Consider the following 25,072-nt stretch of genomic DNA (forward strand, 5'->3'; position numbering starts at 1 on the left):
GCCATGCGTGTCCAGCAAACATTCGGTCACTTAACTAGAGGGGAAAGAGGGGGTCCCTCCAAGATCCCAAGTTCCGGGCAGAGGGCAGCCATGCTGACTGCCAAACCCTGGCGTGCCTTTCTGAGAGCCCCATCAGGGCTACTTAGCTACCCACCTCCCCTCCCAGAACACTCCTCCGCTCAATAAGCCCTTGTGTCTGACACACGGCGGGTGCAAAAGCTACGTGCAGGTGAATATTTAGCCTGAATCCCCGGGAAACAGAGGCTGGACTCCTCTTTAGAACCCCTGGGGAATTCCCTGGTGGTCCAGTGGTTAAGACTCAGCACTTTCACTATCAAGAGCCTGGGTTCAATCCCTGGTCAGAGAACTAGGATCCCACAAGCCGCATGACGTGGCCAAAAAAAATAAAACTGAGAACTCAGCTGGTTGTCCCCCAGTGTCAACAGCTCCCCAGGGGTTCCAGCGTGTGATCCCAGACCAGCAACATCTGCAGGGCCTGGGAACTTGTTGGAGATGTACATTTCTAAGCCCCAGCTCAAACTCAGTTAATCAGAAACTCTGGCGGTGAGGCTGGCATCCTGGGTTTCCACAAGCTCCCGGGTGATTCTGACAACACTCAGTCCTGAGCACCACTTGTCCGGGCCCACGTTTTCAAACATTGTTAAACCCTGTCGAGACCCGCGAGAGATGAAACAGGTGGGAACGGAAACACTGGGAGTGACTCGTGGGGTGGGCTTGAGGTTCACACTGCTGAACCCATGGCTTCCACAGAAACTCTCCTGGGAATGCTCTGGTTTGCTCACTACACCCAAGGTTCTCACTGTCCACATTCTTTCTCTCGGGGCAACTGGGCGGACAACACCCAAAGCAAGAGAAAGCAAGAAACCTACAATGAAACGAGAAAGAAACAGACAAAGCAACAGGCCCACACAAGGGAAGCAAAGACAAGTCAGGAAGCGTGTTTAATTGGCGCGACACGGACGACATACAGCGGGAGCAGGAGGGGAGGCCTGGGCATGCCACGGGGCTTCTGTCCACCCCGGGGTCCCACCCCACCCCCCAGGCGCACCACCAGGGCAAGGGCCTGCCCCTCCCCCAGAGACACCCACCAGCAGATTCAGACCGGACAGCACCCCGAAAGAAGAGGGACTGGGGAGGCGAACAAAGGAAGTCACCACCCAGGAAACATTGCTTTTCTTTTTTTCTTTCTCGGTAACAGTTGCCCAAACTCCTTTCCAAAGTCACAGGCTCTGGGTGGGGGGCCCCATGACCATTCACGTCTCCACTGGCCTTTCACCTTGACCAAGGGCTCTGCTGGTTCCACTCATGGCTGCTCCCCACAACGGCCCTGTGATAGGGGTTGAACAGAGACTCACTCCCATCTGACGGATGGAGAAACTGAGTCCCAGTGAGCAGCAGAGACTTGCCCAGAGTCCTGGAGAAAGCCGGTCACTGAGTCAGACTGGGAGCTTGTGGCCCTCCCTGGGGCCGCCAGCGGTGGCAGAGACGCAGGGAACACCGAATGTACAGCCTAGCGGAGCGTGGGGGTCGGGGGTGGGTGGGTGGAAAGGATTCTGAGTTCGTCCCAATCCCGGGGAGCAGACAAAGCCTGAGATGCCTAGATGCCAAGACAGAAGCTGGGACCAGCTGTTTATTCAACAAAAGCCTTTTTATTCATTCAAAAGTCAACCATTGGATTTATTCCGCAGATATTAAAAAAGAGGGGGGTGGGGGGCAAGGCTTCCCATCACAGTGCCCTTATGCTAATTCACTTGCTACCCCTGGGGTGGACCTAGAAGAGGGGCGTGTGGGACACATGCTGCCAATGAGGTGGGGCTGGAAGCCCAGGGCCTGGATGAGATCTTGGCCCCCCTCCTCAAATCCCCATCTGCAGCCTCCTTCTCAAACCATCTATTTGGCAGAGCAAGTCCCCCAAATGTCTTTACTGCTCATCACCACCAGGGGGCGCTCCCTGCATTCCCCTCAATACTTAGAAGCTGAAACCACTGGGAACCCTGTAGCTTTCACCTTGAACAATGAAGCTGCTACTTCCCAGGAGACCCAGGACTCCCACCCACCACCACCCCCCAAACCCCGAGAGAAGAGACAATGTCCTCGAAAGCCCAGGTGCATCTGTCATCTAGGAAGTGTCTGTCAAAATGAGAAAATGTTTCGGGGATGGAGAGGACACACGTTTGCCTTGACGTTGCTCTAAACATTGCTTGGTTGAATACTGGAAACGCATGACGTTCTCCTAAGTACCATCAAAGCAGAGCGGGGAGTGGACACCGTGAGGAAGGAGCCAGGGCTGCTGCAGTCGCGCTGCCCGAGGCTGATTCCTGCTCCTGGGCCGGGGAGCAGGGGGTAGGAGGGGGTGGGGGAGGCTAAGAGCCTGGCTTTCGGCTGGTCTCGAAGCCCTGGAGAGCAGCAGCCGATGGGGTTGGGCCTCGGGTGGGAAACGGTGGCAGGGAGAGAGGCCCACGGACTGCTCAGGGTTCCAGGGTGCCGAGACTGGAGGCCTGGTGAGAGGAGGTGACAGGCTTGTTGCTGTCCACAATCTCGGGCAAAAACGGACAGTGTCCAACACTCTCTGGATGGTCTCCAGGCAAGGACCCAAGGTGTCCCTAGGGCACGGGCCCATAGTACCTCCTGCTAAGCCACACCTGTGGCTCCAAACCAAAAGGCCAAAGGCGAGAAGGTGGGAGGAAAGCCTGGCCTTCAGATCTCCCTGGATCTCTGGGAATCAATGCTTCAGCTGGTGGGACCCACATGCTGAACCCTGGAGAATTCTCAGCCACAAGCCCTTTCTGTGATGCCCCCAGGACAGAGGCACAGCCACTCCTGACCCCTGGATGAGAGACACAGATCGAGTCTCAGAAGTCATCTGACCTCCAGTCGCAAGTCACCAAGCTCACTTCCCACCCTGGGCCCCCTGGTCAGAGCCAGGATGAAGAACTGCAGGACTTGATGAGTCCTGGGGCCTCCTGGGCCAGAGCAGGAAGGGGACTGCAGGGGCCCCAAAGAGCCCAGGTTTCAAAGTCCCCCATGAAAATGGAACTACCGATCCCACTCATGCAGGGTCTGTCTGGGGGGCTTCCAGGGGAGGCGGAGGGTCTGCAAACATCAGGAGGGAGAGATGGGAGCTGGCTGAGTGGTCCAGCCTAAGATGTGGAAGCGCAAGGCCCACGCTGGCAGAGCTGCTCTCTGGCAGAGCGTCTGGTGGCTGAGGACTAAGGAGCAAGGGAATCTCTGGCCTCCTGGGAAAGTGAAAAGTAGACGGCGAGGGCAATTCCCAGTGGGGACTGAGCGCCAGCTCCTCATCTCCTGGGGCCGGGATAAGCAAGGAAGGGGTCAGCTGCTGACTGTGCAAAAAAGAAGCCGAGATTCTAGACTCCAGCCTGGCCCTACCACGGGCTGGGAGGCTGCTTCTGGCCCCCGAAGCCTTCCCTGGGGGAGGACAAATTCTGAGCCTGGAAGCTGGCTCAAGAGCCCAGGAGGGCCAGGAAACTACGGGGAGGGACAAGGCATGTCATCTGACCCCACGCAATGCCACCAGGGGCTGCCGTGTCCCTGAAGACATGTGCCAAGAGATGAGATGGTGGCTCAGACGGTCCCCGTGTCTGCTGGGGTCTGGAAACTTAGCCACAGACCACAGCGTCACCAACAGCTGGAGACCCAGGCTTAGAATTAGACAGTGTCGGCAGGGATGGAGAAAAGCCTTCAGATCCTCCAGCCCAGGCCCCTCCCCCTCCCCGGGTCTGCAGTGGTGGTGGAAGCTGGGGCCCAGAGAGGGCAAGGGGGGGCCCGAGACCACAGAGCAAGGGCCAGCCTTGGGCTCCCAGCCTCTGCTCCAAGGTCATCTGACTCTGGGGCTGTCCTGTCTCAGTGGCAGGCAGAGCTAGCAACTTCTGTGAGCACAGGCAGGTCACAGCCGGAGATGCCACCTGAATGGGACTGCCTGCAGCTCGTCTCTCCCTGCCCCCCTCCCCCCGTCCTGGCTTTTCAGCTAAAGGAGGGAAGGGTACCGTGCTCCTCTGGACGAGGCAGACAGGGAGGCAGGAAAGCAGAGTGCTCGGCAATTCTCAAAGCCCACCGAGGAGACACAGTAGCAGCCCTTAAACGCTGGCTCACTCCCCCATCACCTCTCCTAGCTTCTCGGTCTCCCCCCTCCCCCACCCCTCCCGCCTTCCTGGCTCCCAATCTCAGCACAAACCTCGCGGCAGCAAACACCAGAGCGAGAACCGAGACGCTCAAAGCTGTCCCTTGTCTGTCCTCAGAAAAGATGGGATGGACCCCGAGGATACAGGACAGAGAGGTGTGTGAGCTGGGAGCAGAGAATAGAGATCCAGAGAGGAGGCATTCGGGCAGAGGGAACAGTGCATCAGCCATTGGAGAAGCCCACCTTTCCCCTCTCCAAACATTAAGCAAGCGCAGTATCTAAATTAAAAAAAAAAAAAGATTTTTGGCTTCTCGGCCGCTGCAGGCCACCATCCTCCCAAGCGTGTGGGCAGGTGGGCGAGGGGCGTGCACATGTAAACGGTGGGCCCCGCATCCCTGGGACCATTGGACACACGGAGGCAGCAGAACAGTTAACAACCAATAAATAAAAGATATCAATTATATATGTATATCTATATATAAAAAAAAAAACCTCACTTTCCCCACCGAAAGCACAATACTGTTATCACAGAAAATCAGCGTCATCGTAATTAATCATCCTAGCCAAGCAGGCGGTTTTGCTGCCCGAGGAAGGAGGGTGACAGTATTGCATCACCCCCTAGGCCCCGAGCCCCCGCGGCTGAGCGGCTGCAAAGGTCAAGGTGGGAGGCAGGGTTCTCCGAGGCCTTCTCCCCATGTGTCAGTCGGAATCTTCTAGAACAAAAGGTAGTTTTGTTTTGTTGTTTTCTTTTTCAATGTCTGTTTGAAATAAAAAGAAAAAAAAACAGCACACACGCGAGGAGAGCAGGAGAGACCGAGAGGCCCCTCCTGCAAAGCAGACGAGTCCTGGGTTCTGCAGAGGGCCGGAGCCTTTCCCATCCGTGTGGTCGTTTTCTGGACAAGCAGAAGTTGTTGGCGATCGGAGCCGGTGGCTTCAGGCGGTGGGTGGGTGCGGGGCAGAGGGGAGCCGGCCTCGAGATTCCAGGGCAGCTCGGCTGGGTGTGGGTGCGGAGGAAGGCTCGTGGACACGGGAGTCGGGGGCGGGGGAGTCAGGGCGGAGGCGGCCTCATGGCACGGGAGGAGGTGAGTGGTTCCCAGGCATCTGGAAGACACAGGAGGCGGGGCGGGCTCAGCGCTGGCTGCCAGGGGCACAGAGCGGGCGGAAGTCAACTGGAGGGCCACCCCCAACCCTGCTGGCACCAGGAACCGGTTTCGTGGAAAACAGCTGCTCACTACATGCTGTGCAGCCTGGTTCCTAACAAGCCACTGACCAGTACCAGTCCATGGCCTAGGGACTGGGGGCCCTGGAACTAGAGAACGAGGTGACGAGTCCTAAAAATGTGCACGCCCTCTGATCCACACATTTGGTGCTTAAGAATGTATGGTTCAGAAATAAATGCGAGGCTTATGACAGTATCATCTGTAACAGCAAAATTAAACAGGAGAGAACAAACAGTGTCCAAGAGAGAGGGACGGGTCGGATCAATAAAGACAGAACCACGCGATAAAAGAATATGCAACCGTTAAGAACGGAGGGAGCAGGGGCCAGCAAGCACCCGACAAGACGCTCGACAGAGTCAGTCATCAGGGAAAAGCGAGCCCAAAGCACAAGCAGGAACTGCCCTGGTGGTCCAGTGGCTAAGACTTCGTGCTTCCGATGCAGGAGGCCACAGGTTTGATCCCTGATCAGAGAACTAAGATCCCCACGCCTTGAGGCGAGGAAAAAACAAAAAGAGAGAGAGAGAAAGAAAGAAAGAAACATCACTTCACAAATACTAGGATAAAGCCTAAAACCAACAAGCATTGGTGAGGGTGCGGAAAAATTGGAACCCTTGATCATAGCTGGCAGGAACATAAAATGATGCAGATACTGTGGAAAAGTTTGGCAGTCCCCCCCATACCCCAAAATAAACTCATCAAATGCATTTAAATCCCTAAACTCACAATTACACATATTGTTTTTATAAAGCATCACTGGTCCCTTCTAAAGGATGTGGGAAATCCAACTTGTTTTGAAAACTGATGAAGAATCAAGTATCCATCCTGCCCTCCCTGTGAACACTACACCCTGGGGATAACCCACGAGTGGCTGAGGGAACGTCTCCCTTTATAAAAGCGACGCACCCAGCCATGAAGGAAAGACAAGCGTAGGACATCACCGTTTTGCACGGCCTGATGAATGGATGGGGATGGCAGTGAGCAAGAGCCGCTGATGTCACCGCCATCACGTGTGCCTGCCGGACACACACAACCCCAGCCACGAGACGCTCTCCCCAAAAGTGGACCAAATCCAGTGGCAAGGTCAACTGCCATTTCCAGGAAGAACAGGAAACAGGAGTCTGTAAACAGCACACCGGGGCACCGTTAGTAAATCCCAGACTGTGGGGAACCCTACAGAATGCGCTTCTCAACAAACAGTGAGATGGAAAGGGACAGGGGAAAACTCAGAGATGAAAATAAACTTAAGAGGGGACTTCCCTGGTGGTCCAGTGGTTAAGACTTTGCCTTCCAATGCAGGGGGTGCAGGTTCGATCCCTGGTCAGGAAGCTAAGATCCCACATGCCTCTCAGCAAAAAAAAAAAAAACACTAAAAACAAAACCCATGAAACAGAAGCGATATGGTAACAAATTCAATAAAGAATTTTAAAATGGTCCACATAAAAAAATCTTTAATAAAAAAGATAAATAAAAGAGCCCTACCAACCAATTGCCATCTGTGGCTTTTATTCCAATTCTGATTCCAATAATCAAAGTAAGAAAAAAACTGTGAAATAACGGGAAACTGAAATTTAAATGCTGATGGGAGCGTATTAAGGAATTACTTTTTTCTTGGTATTATGGATTTTTTAAAAAAATCATTATATTTTAGAAATACACTTTGAAATATTTATGCGTGAAATGATATGATGTCTTGAATTTTCTTCAAAACAACCCAGCTTGAGTGGTATGTGGGGGAAGGAATAGATGGTCAAGATCGCTATTAATCGGTGATTCTAAAGCTGGGATCAGTCCTGGGTGTTCATTGGAGGGACTGAAGCTGAAGCTGAAACTCCAATACTTTGGCCACTTGATGAGAAAAGCTGACTCATTTGAAAAGACCCTGATGCTGGGAAAGATTGAGGGCAGGAGGAGAAGGGGATGACAGAGGATGAGATAGCTGGATGGCATCCCTGACTCGATGGACATGCTTTTGGGTGGACTCTGGGAGTTGGTGATGGACAGGGGGGCCTGGTGTGCTGCAGTTCATGGGGTCATAAAGAGTCAGACACTACTGAGCGACTGAACTGACTAATAGGTACATGGAGTTACATATTCTCCACTATTGCCTGAGAATGTTTCCATAATTAAAATGGTTTTAATCCATCCTCAAATTTCCAACAACCTAAGTGTCCCATACCACAACACTGGTTAAAGTATGGTCCAGCCATAAATGGAATACTATGCAACTATTAAAAAGGATGATCTCGAGCAAGATTTAGTGATGCAGAAAATATGCATGATCTCAGTTTCTGAATAATTCAATGAATTATATAACAGTAATTTATCTAAGAATTATGATACCTCAGGAATCTCAGAAGGCAAATAAATCACAAAAACGACAGAACACAAGTTGGATGTAATTACAATCAGACAGGATCTGGGAAAGCCTGAGAAAAAATGGGAAGGGCAGTTTTCGGGAAGAGCTTTAGAAAAGTGAATCTTGTCACCCTGAAAAGCTTGTCACGGAAATAAAATTACACCATCTTGGCCGACGCGTGAGGGTAAGATATATGGCTACATAAATTGTGTTAAGGAAAGCCAGTGCAGACACAAAGAATGTGAAGCCAAGCTGAATAAAACATGTTACAAACCTCTTAGTGTTGAGTTTCCAAAAGAGAAAAATAAGTGTTTCCTACAAGTTGTTCTTTGAAAACACAAAACAAAAAGAGAAAAATAGCCAACAGCATATGGTTATGAACTCATTGCTGTTGAGGAAATGTGTGTACATATATATTCATAGAAAACTGTGAGGCAAAAACAAATAAGGTAATTCGAAAATAATCACACGCCTTAGAGAAATGAACTACACTGTACAACTTTTCCTCGGCGGGGAGTACATCAACACCATGTTTGCACCGCTTTCCCATGGCCTGGAGGAAATGAAGCAGTCGTTAGGCGACAATTGCCAAGGAGGCCGCTGGTGGTAATTCACAAAAAGGGGACCGTGGAAATTAGACAACAGATCAGGATGTGCTCCAGGACCCAGAGCTGCATACTGAGCATACTAAGATTACAGAAATATCTGTCACAGTGCCTTTACAAATTGGTTTGATTATTATGTTCCTATGTGACCTAGTTACTGAGCATTGAGTTTCTGTAAGTGTGCAATTCTTTCTGAATCATTCTAGACACAGAATGTTCACGGTGGTTATTTCTGGGCTATATGTGTGTGTGTTCGGTCACTCAGTCGTGTCCAACTCTTTGCGACCCTTTGGACTGTGGCCCGCCAGGCTCGGCTATCCATGGGATTTTTCAGGCAAGAATACTGGAGTGGGCTGCCATTTCCTTCTCCAGGGGAATCTTCCCGACCCAGGGGTCAAACCTGCAAGTCCTATGTCTTCTGCATTTCAGGTGGAGCCCCCACCCACTGAGCCATCGGGGTTATATATGAAGGGTTTTGTTTTTATTAATAATAATTGTTAATGGAGGTTTTCTTTTTAAATATATTCCCTTCAGTGAAAAAGGATTTAACAAGCAAAATAACATTAGAAGCTTCAAAACAGGCCTCCTAAACAAAATATCAGCAAATCAAATCTGATGATACATGATACATTAAAGTATGTATCATCAGAAGCTAAGTCGCTTCAGTCGTGTCCAACTCTGTGCGACCCCATAGATGGCAGCCCGCCAGGCTCCCCCGTCCCTGGGATTCTCCAGGCAAGAACACTGGAGTGGGTTGCCATTTCCTTCTCCAATGCATGAAAGTGAAAAGTGAAAGGGAAGTCACTCAGTTGTGTCTGACTCTTTGTGACTGCATGGACCGCAGCCTACCAGGCTCCTCTGTCCATGGAATTTTCCAGTCAAGAGTACTGGAGTGGGGTGCCAAAACTGATTGGTGTAAGTCAGAAGGGCCATCATCACAAAATCCACAAGCAATAAGTGCTGGAGAGGGCATGGAGAGAAGGGAACCCTCCTACACTGTTGGTGAGAAAGTAAATTGGTGCAGCTGCGATGGAGGACAGTATGGAGGTTCCTTAAAAAACTAAAAGTAGAGCTGCCGTATGATCCTACAATCCCACTCCTGGGCATATATCCAGAGAAAAACATGGTTCAGAGGGATACGTGCACGCCGGTGTTCGCTGCAGCACCGTTTACGACGCCCACTGACAAATGAATGGATAAAGACGATGTGGTCCCTACACACAATGGAACTGACTCAGCCATCAAAAAGAGTGAAATAACGCCATTTGCAGCCACATGGATGAACCTAGAGACTGACTGGGTGAAGAAAGTCAGCAGAGAAAGACAAATCATGTGGCATCACTTATATGTAAAACTGAAAAAAAAAATTATACAAATGAATTTATTTACAAAACAGAAACAGACTCAGAGACTTAAGAGAATGAGCTTTTGGTTACCTGGGGGTACGGCTGGAAGGGAGGGACAGTTCGGGAGTTTGGGGTTGACGTGCACACATTGCTATATTTAAAACAGGTAACCAAAAAGACCTACTGTATAGCACAGGGAACTCTGCTCAATATTATATAGCAACCTAAGCGGGAAAAGAATTTGAAAAAGAACAGAAAAAAACACAAAAACATAGAATATCTAAAAAACATAGAATATTTAAATGGGCAGGACTCCATGGATGAGCCATACAATATATTCACACACACACAAATCACCTGGTGTAATTAATCATCTTAACAACAAAGAAAGAGAGAAAAGTCATATAAGAATATTGATAAATGCAGAAAATTTTGATAAAATTCAACACCACTAATGATTAAAAAAAAAAAAAACAAATAACTCCTAGAAAACTAGAAAAGAAGAAAACTTCCTAAATCTGACCAAATCTATCTAACAACCTAACTAATAACAAATAAACTAACTAATGGGAAACTGTTGAAAGCTTTCGCCCAAGAGTTAGACCTTCATCACTCCTATGTGACTGGAGGGCCCAACCAGCAAGGAAGCAGGAGAAAGGAACAAAGGCAGAGAGATGGGAAAAGAAGGAAGAGAATGTAGACAATCCAAAAGAATCTAAGGCAGAATCTAAGAGTTCATAAATGAAGTTAGCGGGACCATGGTTATAGGATCAGTTTTAAAAAATCACCTGAATTCCTATAAACCAGAAACAAATGGAAAATACAATTAAAATTACTACTTAAAACACCATCCAAAACATCAGATACCTAGGGCTAAATCTATTAAAAGATGTCAAAGACCCTTTAGCTAAAAATAGCAAAATGTTACCAAGACAAAAATTCAAAGGATGGCATCACCAACTCAATGGACATGAGTCTGAGTAAACTCCTGAAGTTGGTGATGGACAGGGAGGCCTAGCGTGCTGCAGTCCATGGGGCCACAAAGAGTTGGACATGACTGAGTGACTGAACTGAACTGCACTGGAACAGAGAGATATACCATCTTCATGGACTAGAACACCCATCATTATAAAGTTGCCAATTTTCCCCCAAGTTAAACAATAGATTCATCTCTTGTATGCATGCTAAGTCACTTCAGTCACGTGCAACTCTTTGCGACCCTATAGATGTAGCCCAGCAGGCTCCTCTGTCCCTGGGATTCTCCAGACAAGAATATTGGAGTGGGTTGCCATGCCCTCCTCCAGGGGATCTTCCTAACCCAGGGATTGAACCCAAGTCTCTTACATCTCCTGCACTGGCAGGCAGGTTCTTTACCACCAGCACCACCTAGGAAGCCGAGATTCAACTCAATCCCAATCAAAATCCAAGTATGTGTGTGTGTGTGTGCACACACAGGCATTTATAAGTTGATTCTAAAACGTATATAGAAATACAAATAGCTTAAAGTAGTGAAGGCATCGGAGAAGGCAATGGCACCCCACTCCAGTACTCTTGACTGGAAAATCCCATGGACAGAGGAGCCTGGTAGGCTGCGGTCCATGGGGTCGCGAAGAGTTGGACACAACTGAGTGACTTCCCTTTCACTTTTCACTTTCATGCATTGGAGAAGGAAATGGCAACCCACTCCAGTGTTCTTGCCTGGAGAATCCCAGGGACGGGGGAGCCTGGTGGGCTGCCGTCTATGGGGTCACACAGAGTCGGACACGACTGAAGCGACTTAGCAGTAGCAGTAGCAGTGAAGGCATTCTTGAGGAAGAAGCAATGGGATCTTGCTTCTCAAGATCAGGTTATAAAAAGACTATGCTTTCACCTTGGGTTCTCTGCCTCCCAGAAATCTCACCCTCAGGGAAGCCGGTCACCATGCTGTTAGGCAGCCTTGTGCAAAGGGGCACATGGTGAGGCTGCCACGCCAAATGAGTGAGCTTAGAAGTGGGACACCCCCAACCACACCTTCAGATGAGACCACAGCCCTGGCCAACAGGGAGTGATCACCCTGGTTTACCTAACACAGAGGGGTTTCCCAGGAGGACTTTCAGTGCTAAATCCAGGATACTCTTGGGCCAGCTGAGATGGTTTATCATCCTCCTGACAGCTCAGCTGCATCCTCATGACACACTTTGAGCCAAAGGCACCAAAAAAAGCTGTATCCAAATTCCTGATATTTATTCTTTCCGGCTGCTGTTTTGCAAGATCTCAGTGTGCAGCAACAGACGACTCAGACAGCACTGCGCATAAGGTGATGGTAAAATTGAGTGTGCACACATGAATTTCCCGGCTGGCTCAGCTGCTAAAGAACCTGCCTGCAATGCAGGAGACGATGGTTCGATTTCTGGGTCAGGAAGATCCCCTGGAGAAGGCATAAGCTACCCACTCCAGTATTCTTGGGCTTCCCTGCTCAGACGGTAAAGAAGCCGCCTGCGATGTGGGAGACCTGGGTTCGATCCGTAGGTTGGGAAGATCCCGTGGAGAAGGGAACGGCAACCCACTCCAGTACTCTTGCCTGGACAATTCCATGGACAGGAGGAGCCTGGCAGGCCCAGTCCATAGGATCACAAGGAGTCTGACACGACTGAGCGATTTTCACTTTCACTTTCACATATGCCAATGTGCCCAACTTCAGCGCTCGTCAGAGACATGCAGATAAAGATTACAACAAGCTATCACTACAGGCTCACCAAAACAGCTGAAATTTAAGAAGCTGGAAAACTGTCTGGTATTATCAACTAAAGCTAAATATATACACACATTCTATGTTCCAGCAATTCAACTCTTGGGTCTGTACCAACAGACTGCCTCATCCAGGAGACGCATACAAGATGCTAACAGCTGGACAAGACCATGGGGGTCAGTTCTCTGCCAGCAACAGAAACTTCTGTAGGCTATCATCCTACACTAAGGGAAACAAACCAAAAGCTTATGGGATAAAAATAAGAAACCACATTTGAGCTATTGATCAAGAGTCAGAAGCTGAGGTCTTCAGCCACCCTGACCGAGAAGGGATGAGAAACTTCTATTCTCTTAGGCCCCTGGCCCTGACTGAGAACTGGGACGTTCTTTCAAAGTGTTTTCAACCCAGGGAAACTTCTATTCAAGTCTCTGGCTGAATCTAGGTTTATAAAAACGACAAAAACAGAGGAGCCCTGGTTGACCTGAAGGCTGTGCCTCCTGGGCCTCCCCCTACTAGCTGTGTTTCACCTGGTCAGACCCCAAGCGCCCCTGGTAAACCCAGGCACTTATCTGCCAAACCCAGATGTCCTCTGGCTGGGTGTGCCCCCTTGCCCCCACCCCACCCCCCAGGCCCCCTCCACTCACCCCAGCTCTGGGCCTTGGACTATACCAGCCCATCATAGAGGGACAGTGCCTGCACGATGGACGGGTCTGCCTTGGATCCTTCCTGGAACTCCTGCAGCGTCAGCTTCCCATCGGCGTTCTGTAAGCAGAGAGGCGGGTAGAGGAGAGGGGGTGGCCAGCCTCCTAGTACAGGGGCCTCTGGCCCGGACCCTGAACACGCCCTCCCCAAGCCCAGCCCAGGGCTGGTCCCCAGAGTGCTTCCAAAGTTAGGTCAGGTGGGAGGCAACACCACTCATTAGGTGGGAGGAGCCGGGCACAGACAGACCCGGGCACTTCCTGGCTGGCTCACCTCGGGTGGGTGACCCACCTCTCGGGGCTCCTGTTTCTGCGTCTGGGGAGTGGAGAGAACTGCCCAGCTTCTTCAGGGCACTGGGTGAGCCACCCTTCAGCTCAAGCTGTTGTAAAGCGCTTGGCCAACTGGCAGTGCACCTTAGGGCCATAGTTATCATCCTCGCTGCTGTTTGTCCCCACAAAGGGTGTTAATCCCACAAGGCTGAGGGCCTGATGCCTGTCTCTGGGGTCACCTTTGGAAGGGTGTTTAAGCCGTTCCTGGAGCAGCATACACCGGACCCCAGAGATCGGCAAGGAGGCTGGGTGGAACCCACACAAGAGGGCTTTGGTGGATCTCTTGTGGGAGGAAATGATTCGGGCCAGAATCCCTTCCTCTGGAGCATCTTTCAAGGAAACACGTGAGAGCAAAACAAAAAGGCCTTGGAGGCTACCCACCCCCACCTCCACCCCCACCACCACGTCCCGCACCCGGAGAGGGACGGTGTGATGAGGGTTCCACAGACTCAGCAGGCAGACCTCGAGGGGTGCCCACTGCGGGTCCCACACACGCTACACGGGTGCTTAGTCTAAGAAGAGGGGCTGGTCTTATCACCATTTCACTGGTGAGGATGCTAAAGGCCAGTCACCGGCCCAGGGTTCCCTGGCTGCTAACTGGGGAAGCCAGGTTTGCACCCAACCTGACCCCAGTGTGCGCTTTGCTTCCCAAAATAAGGGAGGTCTGATTGGGGGCAGAGGAGGGGGATTTAACACCTTGCTATTCAACCTTGCTGTTGAATAGCACTGAAACTCTGCAAGAAACTAGGATTCTCACCCCACACTCTGTGGCCCCGTCTTTTGATTGTCCCCAGGAGCCCAGCGCCGACTGAGCCTCCGTGTCTGAGCCTCTCTGACATGAGCTGATCTCACTTTTTTAATTAAGGAAGTCAGGCCTCAGGCTCAAAGCTTTCAGGACAAGCACCTGCACCCAACCAGGATGTAATAAGTCCAAGGTCACTCTCATTCGTATTCTTTTTTGAAGGTAAGCAATACTGGGTTTCTGTACCACCCTGCCATCCAATTACAATTTAAAAACAATGCTATTTCCACTTTTAAGACTTTGGTATAAAGAAGGGTTTCTTATATGATATTGTTTATATGCAGAAGCTTTAAAAATTGATACAGATGAACTTATTTACGAAACAGAAACAGACTCACAGACTTAGAGAAGGAATTTATGGTTACCAGCAGGGGAAGGGTCGGGGGAGCGATAGATTGGGAGTTTGGAATTAACACATATACACTGCTGGATTTAAAATGGAAAACCAACAAGGACCTGCTGTATAGCTCAGGGGACTCTGCTCAATGTCATGTGGCAGCCTGGGTGGGAGGGGAGTTTGGGGGAATCTGGACATGTTATCTGTATGGCTGAGTCCCTTTGCTGTCTACCTGAAACCATCACAACACTGTTTGTCAATTGGCTATACCCCAACCCAGAATAAAAAGTTAAAAAAAAATGATAAGAATGAACTTATTTACAAAACAGACTCACAGACTGAGAGAATGAATTTATTCCCCTGGTTACCAGCGGGGGTGGGGGGTTAGGGGGAGAGCTAGACTGGGAGTTTGAGATTGCCAAGGACATGCTGCTATATTTAAAATAGATAACCAACAAGGGCCCACTGTAAAAAATAATAATAAAAATAACAAACTCATTTTAAAAAGAAGAGTTTCTTAAACTGGGGTCTGTGGACAGAATTCAGCAGGTCTGTGAACTAAAATGGGAAAAAATGAGGTCGTCCTTTTTGCTAACTTCTACCTGAAATTGAGCCCTTCCTTCCATCATGAATCTAGGTGATGATACCCCATGGGACCGGAAGTACCTGTGACTTTGTCAACCGTGGGGATCTCGGCATTTTCATGACACATCACGGCTGCTATAGGACCACCAGTACATATCGCCCCACTTGGTATTACAGGATGCTTAAACCCACCTCTATATCTTATTACCCAATGGATTCATAAAGAAGCTCACATCACAAATTCTTTTTCAAAAAAGGTCTTGCCAGCTGTATTCCAAATAGCTCCCTTCTTAACTCTGTGGATTTTATCTAATGCACTTAAAAATCATTATTCTGAGGAGTCCACAGCCAACTTGTCCAGAATGCCAACATCTCTGGTCCATGGCAAAAAATTTATAAGGTTGAGAATCTTAGTGGATCAAAGAGAAAGAGCTGGACAAATTTATTTAAAACCCTTGCTGTTCAAAGGAGATGGCTGCCAGCCAGACCAGTGGACATCACAGCAGTCATGATGCCTACCTGGAGTCGGGCCCCTAGGTGGCCAGTGGAGCCTATGCAAGGGGGTCTCACCTTGTCCATCATAGCGAAGATCCGGTCCACCCTCTTCTCCGGGGTATTCTCCTCCTCAGGGAGCTCCACAGTGTTTCCCTGCCAGGGACAGATGAGGTACGGACTGGCCCCTGCCACACCTGACTTGGGGCCCTTTGCTCAAAAATACGCCCTCTCCCCCACCCCAGGACCTCCCACATGGTGCAGTGGTTAAGACCCTACACTTCCAATGCAGAGGGTGAGGGTTCGATCCCTAGTCAGGGAACTAAGATCCCACATGACCTGGGGCACAGCCAAAAAAAAAACATGCCCCCCCAGACCGGGGCAGTTCCAGATGAGGCCTGCCTCTCCCTCCCTCCGACTCCCTACAATGTCTCCACCATCTGTAATTCTGCTCCAGAGCATCCCATCCACCCCAGCCTCCATCTGCACAGAGCAACCCCGGGCAGTGACCCTCCTCTGGCCATCTCTTACCCCTGGCAGGAGAGCTGCCCCAGGGGGTGCTTCCTCTGGGCCAGGCCCAGCCACTAAATGTCATGTCCCTACGGCCACCCCCGACCCCATAAGACCCAAGTTTCTCACCACCATCTGGTAAATGGCGTCCACAATGTCCAGCATCTCGTTCCTGGTGATGTAGCCGTCGTTGTCCAAGTCGTAGAGCTTGAAGGCCCCTGCAATCAGCCAGCCAGGACGGAATCACCCCTGGCCCGGGGCAGGGGAGCCGTCCCACCCTGCATCTCAGTATGCAGTCCGGCCACGAGCCCCATCACTCATCCAGTCAATGAATATCTGTTGTTGTCTATTCGCTCAGCCGTCTCTGACTCTGTGCGACCCCACGGACTGTAGGCCACCAGGCTCCTCCGCCCATGCGATTTCCCAGACAAGAATACTGGAGTGGGTTGCCATTTCCTACTCCAGGGGCTCTTCCCCACCCGGGGATCAATCTCACATCTCCTGCATTAGCAGGTGAATGCTTTACCGCTGAGCCACCTGGGAAGCCCAATGAATATTTACATCAACACAGATGGGAGGAGACAGACAGACACACACTCATAAAAGGGACACAGGTACCATTTCAACTAGAAGTCTGCAAGAGCGGAGGCCCCAGCAGGATCTCCCAAGCCACCGCTCTCCCTCCCCACCCACCAGCCTCTGCCTGCTCTCAGTCACTCCCTCTCCACACTGATGCTGTATCCAGCTAGGGTCACCTTAGAAAATAAAATCACATGCCTGGGAAAGGGGGAGGAGCTTCTGCATAAATAAAATCCTCTTTTATTCCTAAAAGAAACCGCTGCATTTTCTTGGTGCCGATGTAAAGCGGTGAAGATGTCTCAGTAAGAAGTGGTGTTGTTCAGTCGCTCAGCCATGTCCGACTCTTTGTGACCTCATGGACTGCAGCAGGCCAGGCTTCTCTGTCCTTCACCATCTCCTGGAGCTTGCTCAAACTCATGTCCACTGAGTCAGTGATGCCATCCAACCATCTCATCCTCTGTCATCCCCTTCCCCTCCTGCCCTCAATCTTTCCCAGCATCAAGGTCTTTTCTAATGAGTCAACTCTTTGCATTAGGTGGCCAAAGTATTGGAGCTTCAGCTTTAGCGTCAGTCTTTCCAATGAATATTCAGGACTGATTTCCTTTAGAATGTACTGGCTGGATATCCTTGCAGTCCCAGGAACTCTCAAGAGTCTTCTCCAACACCACAGTTCACAAGCATCAGTTCTTCAGTGCTCAGCCTTCTTTATGATCTAACTCTCACATCCATACATGACTACTGGAAAAACTGTAGCTTTGACAAGACAGACCTTTGTTGGTAAAGTAATGCCTCTACTTTTTTAATATGCTGTCTAAGTTTTTCATAGTTTTTCTTCCAAAGAGCAAGCATCTTTTAGTTTCATGGTTGCAGTGATTTTGGAGCCCAAGAAAATAGTCTGACACTGTTTCATTGTTTTCCCATCTATTTGCTATGAAGTGATGGGAGCTAATGCCATGATCTTAGTTTTTTGAATGTTGAGTTTTAAGCCAGCTTTTTCACTTTCCTTCTTCACTTTCATCAAGAGGTTCTTTAGTTCCTCTTCATAACGGTGGTACCATAAGGGTGGTGTCATCTGCATATCTGAGGTTATTGATATTTCTCCCAGCAATCTTGATTTCAGCCTGTGCTTCATCCAGCCCAGCATTTCTCATGATGTACTCTGCATAAAAGTTAAATAAGCAGGGTGACAATAGACAGCCTTAACATACTCCTTTCCCAATTTGGAACCAGTCTGTTGTTCCATGTCCAGTTCTAACTGTTGCTTCTTGACCTGCATACAGGTTTTTCAGGAGACAGGCAAGGTGGTCTGGTATTTCCATCTCTTTAAGAATTTTCCACAGTTTGTTGTGACCCACACAGTCAAAGGCCTTCGTGTAGTCAATGAAGCAGAAGTGGATGTTTTCCTGGAATGCTCTTGTTTTTTTCTATGATCCAACGGATATTGGCAATTTGATCTCTGGCTCCTCTGCCTTTTCTAAATCCAGTTTGAACATCTGGAAGCTCTTGGTTCACGTAGTGTTGAAGCCTGGCTTGGAGAAAGCGTGTGAGATGAGTGCAATTGTGTGATAGTTGGAACATTCTTTGGCATTGCCTTTCTTTGGGATTGGAATGAAAACTGACCTTTTCCAGTCCTGTGGCCACTGCTGAGTTTTCCAAATGTGCTGGCATATCGAGTGCAGCACTTTCACAACATCATCTTTTAGGATTTGAAACAACTCAGCCGGAATTCCATCACCTCCACTAGCTTTGTTCATAGTGATGCTTCCTACGGCCCACTTGACTTCACACTCCAGGACGTCTGGTTCTAGGTGAGTGATCACACCATCGTGGTTATCTGGGTCATGAAGACCTTTTTTGTGTAGTTCTTCTGTGTATTCTTGCCACCTCTTCTTAATATCTTCTGCTTCTGTTAGGTCCAAACCATTTCTGTCCTTTATTGTGCCCATCTTTGCATGAAATGTTCCCTTGGTATCTCTAATTTTCTTGAAGAGCTCTCTAGTCTTTCCTGTTCTATTGTTTTCCTCTATTTCTTTGCATCAATCACTGAGGAAGGCTTTCTTATCTCTCCTTGCTATTCTTTGGATCTCTGCATTCATGGAGAAGTGAGTTCTAGCCCACGGTCTTCGTCTTCTCTCCAGATTCCCTCACTCTCCCCTCTGAATCCTTCTCTTGACCCTTTTGAGGGCCTCGCACATGCTGTTCCCCTGCCACGAGCCCTCTTCCCTCCTCCCTCTCCCAGCCAGCTTCCCTCTTCCCAGCTCAGCTCCCAACACACAACAGGGTCAGTTCCTGTCCAGTCAGCTCACATCTCGCGCTTCCTGCCTTGGCTGCAGTTTTCTGGGACCTTATGGACAACGCCCCTGTGCTAGACTGACAGCCGCGAAGGCAGGTGCCTGTCTATCTGATGCTCCAGTGGGTCCCGGCCTCTGTCCAGTACTGACACGTTGCCGTGTTTGGTCAGTATCCGTTGGCTGAACCAGGACATAAGTGAATGAATTAGATCAGTCATCACAACAGCCTCCAAAGCAGTGGATCCAGCCCTGGAAGCGGAGCTCTTAGCTCCACGCTGTCTTGCCCGAGGTCCCATGTCTGTGTGTGTTAACCGCTCAGTCGTGTCCGTCTCTTTGTGACCCCATGGACTGTAGCCTGCCAGGCTCCTCTGTCCATGGAATTCTCCAGGCAAGAACACTGGAGTGAGTTGCCATTTCCTCCTCCAGGGGGCCTTCCCAACCCAGGGATCACACCCGGGTCAGGTTACAGGCAGATGCCTTTACCACTGAGCCTCCTATGTCTGCACCTGCTCAAATGTCCCTCTGCTCCTGCCCCATCTGTCCACCCGCTTAAAGAAGCCATGTTCCTCCTGCCTGGGCACCCCTGGGAAACCGCCTCTGACCTGGAAGGACAGGACATCTGTGCCACTGTCAGCCCCGGGCAGACGGCCTGGGCCCGGGTGTTTGGCCTCCCTCCAGCCTGGGACTGCCAGGGAGCAGGACTTACACCGCAGCTTCTCATCCAGGGTTCCCCTTGAGGTCACCGACAGTGCCTGGATGAACTCAGAGAACTCGATCCGCCCGTCCTGCAGGAGAGAGAAAGGCAGGCGTGGCCTCGGTTAATGCTGGTCAGGCCCCTTCTCCGACGGATGGTGATGGACGGACGGCAGCAGGTACCAGACCCCCAAGAGCAGAGCATGGGAGGGAAGGGATGAGGTTCAGAGAAGATCGGGGGGAGGGGAGGACTAGAAATGGGACAGGCCGGTAGGAGGGACAGCGACAGGGCGAGCCAGGGGGAGGGCCTGACTCCACAGCTGGTGGAAGGAACAGCCAGCGGCTCCATCAGCACAGCACAGCGGCTGCCAGAACCCCCTTCTCCTCAGCCTAGAACCACTGGCTCAGAGGTTTGAGAAGAAGGCGGGGCTCTGGACTGTTCACTCCTATTTGGTCTACAGCTGAGGACACTGAGACCCCAGAGAGGCCACTGGAGCTCTTCCCAGGGCCAGGCAGCCTGCGGAGAAAGCCAGGGTATGAAAGAGCAGAAACAAGCCTGAGTGCCCAACAGCGTGGAGCGTGGAAACAAGTGACAGGACATCCACCAGAAACACGGGGGATGCCAGGAAATATGCCAGCGTGGGATGGAGTCCGGAGGACTGCAGATGCCCCAACGGCAGGTATATGCCGATTGTCCGGGTGGCCATCGCCTGGGGCACAGGGGTGGACGCGCTATAACGCGAATGAGCCTTGAAAACATCATGCTCAGTGAAAGAAGCCAGGCACAAAGGATCTCATAGTATATGACTGTCGGTTTCCTCATCTGCTAAATGGGGATAATTAAAAGGCATCCTTTTCTGGTAGTCGGTTGTAAGGTCTCGGTAAAAACAATGCTCGTAAGGGTTCAGTAAGTGTCTGTTACGATTACAAATCCTATTATCATCCCTGGAGGCATTTGTATTTTGTCCTTGTAAGAAAAGGGTCAAAGCAGATGTATATGTGTGCATGTGTGTATACACGCATGTCTGTGTGGATGGTATGTGTGTGCGTACGTGGATCTCTGCAGGTGCCTTGCGCACACTGGAGCTCATGCAGCGTATACACGTGCAGGCATTTGTGTGCAATACGAGTGCACATGTTCGTGTGTGTGTGCATGGCATGTGTGTGCATCTGTGTGTATGGGTATGTATTTCTTCTCCGAAGGGAACATCAGTGGGTGAGCATGGATGTGGAGACGCCTCAGGAAGGAGGGGACTGTGGGCTGGTTGTGGAGGGTGGAGGGGACTCTGGGATGGTTTTGGGGGTGGGTGGGAGGGGACTCCGGGCTGGTGCAGGACCCATCAATCCCCAGCTCACCTTGTTCTCATCAAAGACATTGAAAACAAACGTGGCGAACTTGGTGGGGTCCCCAAATGGGAAGAACTGCTTGTAGATCTTCTGGAAGCCTGCTGCGTCCAGCTGCCCACTGGGGCAGTCCTTGATGAAGCCCTTGTACCTGGAGGTAGAGGCCAGGCGAGAGACGGTGAAGGAGACTCCAGCATCACCACCTGCTGGGAGCTCCTGCCCAGCGCCCCAGAAGCTGGAGGCCCTGTTCTGGGAAACCGTGTCACATGGGGTCGTGAGCACAGACCTGGACATCATAGGCCTGGGCTCATCCCACCCCTGCCTCTCGTTAGCTGTGTGACTGGCGAAAGGTGGCCATACCTCTCTGAGCCTCATCTTTCCCAGTGGGTAGGAGTCACGTGGCCACTCAGCCCCCCGCTCCACACAGGTGCCTAACACAAAACTCACACAAACAACCTCCTCGAAGCCTCACTCTTGCGCAAGGCACTCCCGCCTCCCCCACCTTCTCCACTGAGCCCCTCCTAGAGCAGGGCAGGCTGGTGGCGCTGGTGGGCAGAGCCACCATCTGGGGCCTAGCAGCTGGCTCCTCCCACATGCCTGCACCCCCTCCGGTGTGCACACACCAGCTCCCCTGCCTCTGTTCCCAGGGAACTGGGTAAGCAATGCAGGCAGAGCCCAGCAATCTCCCAGGGCACCTCGGGGGGGTCCCAACTGGACCTGTCCACCCTGCATTCCCAGACAGCCGGGACCCTCCAGACAGCCGGCCAGCTGATGGCAACATGGCTTCACAGCCCTCATCCTGGGTCTGCCATTCGCGGGCTGTGCGTCCTCGGGCAAGCGGCTTCACCTCTCTGAGCCTGACTCATCTCCTCTACGAACAGGGACAGCTGTCACATCCGTCATGCAGGGACTGTGCGAGATGCTGACAGCATCCTTGGCACAGGGCTGGACATAAAAAATAATCGATGGCAGGACCTTTAGTATCATGACCTCAGTGCTCTTTTAAATCAGTTCACCAGCTGGCTCCTGCATGGAGCTTGGCAACTCCAGCCAGGACATACCTTCCTCTGAGAAGGATTCCCAGCACAAATGGGGGCAGAGAGACGGATCAGCTTTTATCGGCTACCAGCTGTTACCTCCGCTCAGCCACTGTCTGCTGGGAGCTTTGCAAACCTGATTCTCTTGGGACACCCAAACAGGCCCATGAGCAAAGTATTAGGAGGACGGCCCTCCCACCATTTCTTTTTTATGGTGTGGCATGTGGGATTTCAGTTCCCCGACCAGGGATTGAATCCCAGCCCTTGGCAGTGAAAGTGCAGAGTCCTAACCCCTGGACTGCCAAGGAGTTCCCAAGGCCATTTTAAAGATGAGGAAACTGAGGCTCCGTCATGGAGAGATTTGCAAGTCCTCGCAACCTAGACTGGAGCTGAGGCAGGGTATGAAGTATCCACTGAGAGGGCCAGATGCTCAGAGACACCAGCCCTGAAGATGTCCCCAGCTGCCCCACACTGCTCCAGTCTACTGGGGCCACTCTCCGATCAGGTCCTGGGAAAGTTACTGGAGAGGCGTGACTGGGGGCTGACCAGGAGCCTGTGGGGAAGCCACAGTGCCCCCACCCTTGGAGAACAATCTGAGGGGCTTGGGCTGGGGGAAGGGACGTGCAAGGCACAGGGAGGAGGGGGCCTTGGCGATCGTGAAGGTGTTAGTCGTTTGGGTGTGTCTGACTCTTTGGGACCCCATGGACCGTAGCCCACCAGGCTCCTCTGTCCATGGGGTTCTCCAGGCAAGAGTACTGGAGTGGGTAGCCATTCCCTTCTTCAGGGGCTCTTCCCCACCCAGTGACCAAACCTGGGTCTCCTGCATTGCAGGCAGATTCCTTACCATCTGAGCCACCAGGGAAGCCTGGGACCTAAGTGATTGAGGTCAGACATCAGAAAGAAAGCAAGACAAAACTCTTGCTAACATGTCAGCGTTCCTTCAAGGGTGAAGGAGAGGCCGGGAGGAAGCCAGGAGATGGAGCAGGGCTCGGGGTCTGGCTAGTGTGAGTTCTCATCATAGGTAGTGCCCATCACAAGCAAGGGGTCATAAAGGAGGTTGGGCCTCCATGTGCCCTCCCACCCACCCCCTGGGGCACCTTGAGGGGCCAGAGGCCCAGGGAGGCGGTACAGGCTCAGTTGTCCTGTCTCATTACCTTTGACAACAGCCCCATGCTGGGCACTGGCCTAAGCCTTCGTGGACAGTTCCTCTTGCAATCGCCCCTCAGCCCCGCTCAGTGGGTTCAGTGACCCCACTTCACAGATGAAGGCACTGAGGTCAGGGCCCCTCCCATAGCAGGGACCAGGAAAGGGCCGGTCCCCCTGACAAAGCATCCTTCCCAGGTGTGTGTTCCAGGCACAAATCTCCATGCCTGGGCCAGGATGGAGAGCTAGGGAGAAGCATTTCAGAGCCGAGGCCTGGTCTGTGACCCTCAGGGCCAGGATGGGTCCCTGGGCACGAGGAGGCGGCAGGCCTGGCGCCAGGACGTGATGACCCACGTTGGGGGACAGCAGGCCCTGGAGACCCAGATGGGGGCCACACTTCCCCTGGTGTCCCCCAGCGCCTCCCATTTCCCCCCAGGGGGCTGTGTGTTACTCGAGCGATTCTAAACAATTATTAAAAACAACAGCGAGAGACCCGAAGGTGCCCAAAGCCTTCTCCTGGCCCGGTCCCTGGGGCTGCCTGGCCCCCCGGGAGGGGAAGGCAGGGCAGTGGGCGGGGAGCTGGCAGTGCTATGTGAGCCTGCAGGGGGCGCTGGCAGTGGGGGCCCTGCAGCTTTCCCGGGGGGTGCAGGGAGGCTGGCCTCAGTGGGAAACCTTGGGCTTGGGGGTGGGTGTCTTGTTTCCCTGGCAGAGATTGTCCCTGTCCCTGTGGGGCCCAGCCCCCTTGGTGCCATCAGCAGCAGCCCCACCCCGGCCTGATGGCCCAGCCTCCCCTGCCCACTGTCCCCCCGCCAGGCCCATATTCCACACCCTGTGGCACTTTCCAGAGTTGGCCATGCCAGCCACCCTCCCAGCCTTCGGACCTATGGGTCCCTGGGCCTGCAAAACACCTTCTTCTCTTCCTCTTCGCCTGGCTAACGCACTTATCCACCAGGTCCCAGCTTCCTTCCAGAAGTCTGCCCGGGCCCCCCCCAGGGGCTGCACTGCTCATCTGCTCCCCTAGCCCTAGAAAGACCCCAGGGCAGCAGGAACAACACTGTACCGCGCATACCTTCAGGGTCCCCCATCAGACTGCAAACTCCCTGACGCCACGGTGCCCACGTGCCTGGCCCAGGGCCTGCACGTAATGGGGGCTCAGTAAATGTCCACTGAGCTCAATGAATGAGCTGGATGAATGAATGAATGAATAAACACAAATAAAATAAATAAAAAGAGCCGAGGTGTCACGGGCATTCTTCCAGAGCCCTGGAGACCCTGGTCGGAATCTGAGAACTCCAGGCAGATGGTTACAGAACTACGGGTACACTCCCATCCTGCCATGGATCGATGGGAAACTGGGGGCCCAGAGAGGGAGAGAGACTGGCCCAAGGCCACACAGCAGACACAGGGCTCGGTCCCGGGACTCCTGCCTCCCAGGCTCGCTCTTCATCCGCCTCTCCTGTGAGCCAAGCTGCATGTAAAGGCAAGTGCTTGCTCTCCAAACACTGTAACCCCATCATCAGAAGATGGGGGCACCCTGTCTTGCTGAAGAAGAGAGGAGTCTGGGCCCAGATGCTCCAGTGGCCTCCAGGGCCCTGAATTTGCTCTTCAAGCCCTCATGGCTCTGAGATCAGGACTTCCTGCCAAGGTCCGGTTCCGAGGTGCAGCTCAGCACCCCTGGCTGGCAGAGCCAGGACACACACCCCAGGCACACACCCCCTCCCCACAGCGGGCACACAAGGGAGCTGCTGCTTAATAACTGAGTTCCTGCCCAGGAATTCCATCCCAGGATAACAAGAGACGTACGTGACTGCGCCCCC

General features: G+C 51.8%; 1 protein-coding gene across 1 annotated transcript in view; it reads right to left on the reverse strand.

The window, feature by feature from the left end:
- Nucleotides 1–1,650: 1,650 nt before the first annotated feature.
- The window catches only part of NCS1 (neuronal calcium sensor 1), a 56,008-nt gene continuing 32,586 nt past the window's right edge, over nt 1,651–25,072 (reverse strand). Inside the window, exons 3-8 of the mRNA XM_069580012.1 lie at nt 21,088–21,226; nt 19,745–19,823; nt 16,298–16,386; nt 15,737–15,814; nt 13,059–13,176; nt 1,651–5,260 (exon numbers count right to left, since the gene is read on the reverse strand). Coding sequence (XP_069436113.1) covers nt 13,078–13,176; nt 15,737–15,814; nt 16,298–16,386; nt 19,745–19,823; nt 21,088–21,226 — 484 coding nt within the window. The 3' untranslated portion in view covers nt 1,651–5,260; nt 13,059–13,077. The remainder of the gene's footprint in view (nt 5,261–13,058; nt 13,177–15,736; nt 15,815–16,297; nt 16,387–19,744; nt 19,824–21,087; nt 21,227–25,072) is intronic.

The sequence above is a fragment of the Ovis canadensis genome, chromosome 3 (genome assembly GCF_042477335.2).
Source record: "Ovis canadensis isolate MfBH-ARS-UI-01 breed Bighorn chromosome 3, ARS-UI_OviCan_v2, whole genome shotgun sequence".
Taxonomy (NCBI): Eukaryota; Metazoa; Chordata; class Mammalia; order Artiodactyla; family Bovidae; genus Ovis; species Ovis canadensis.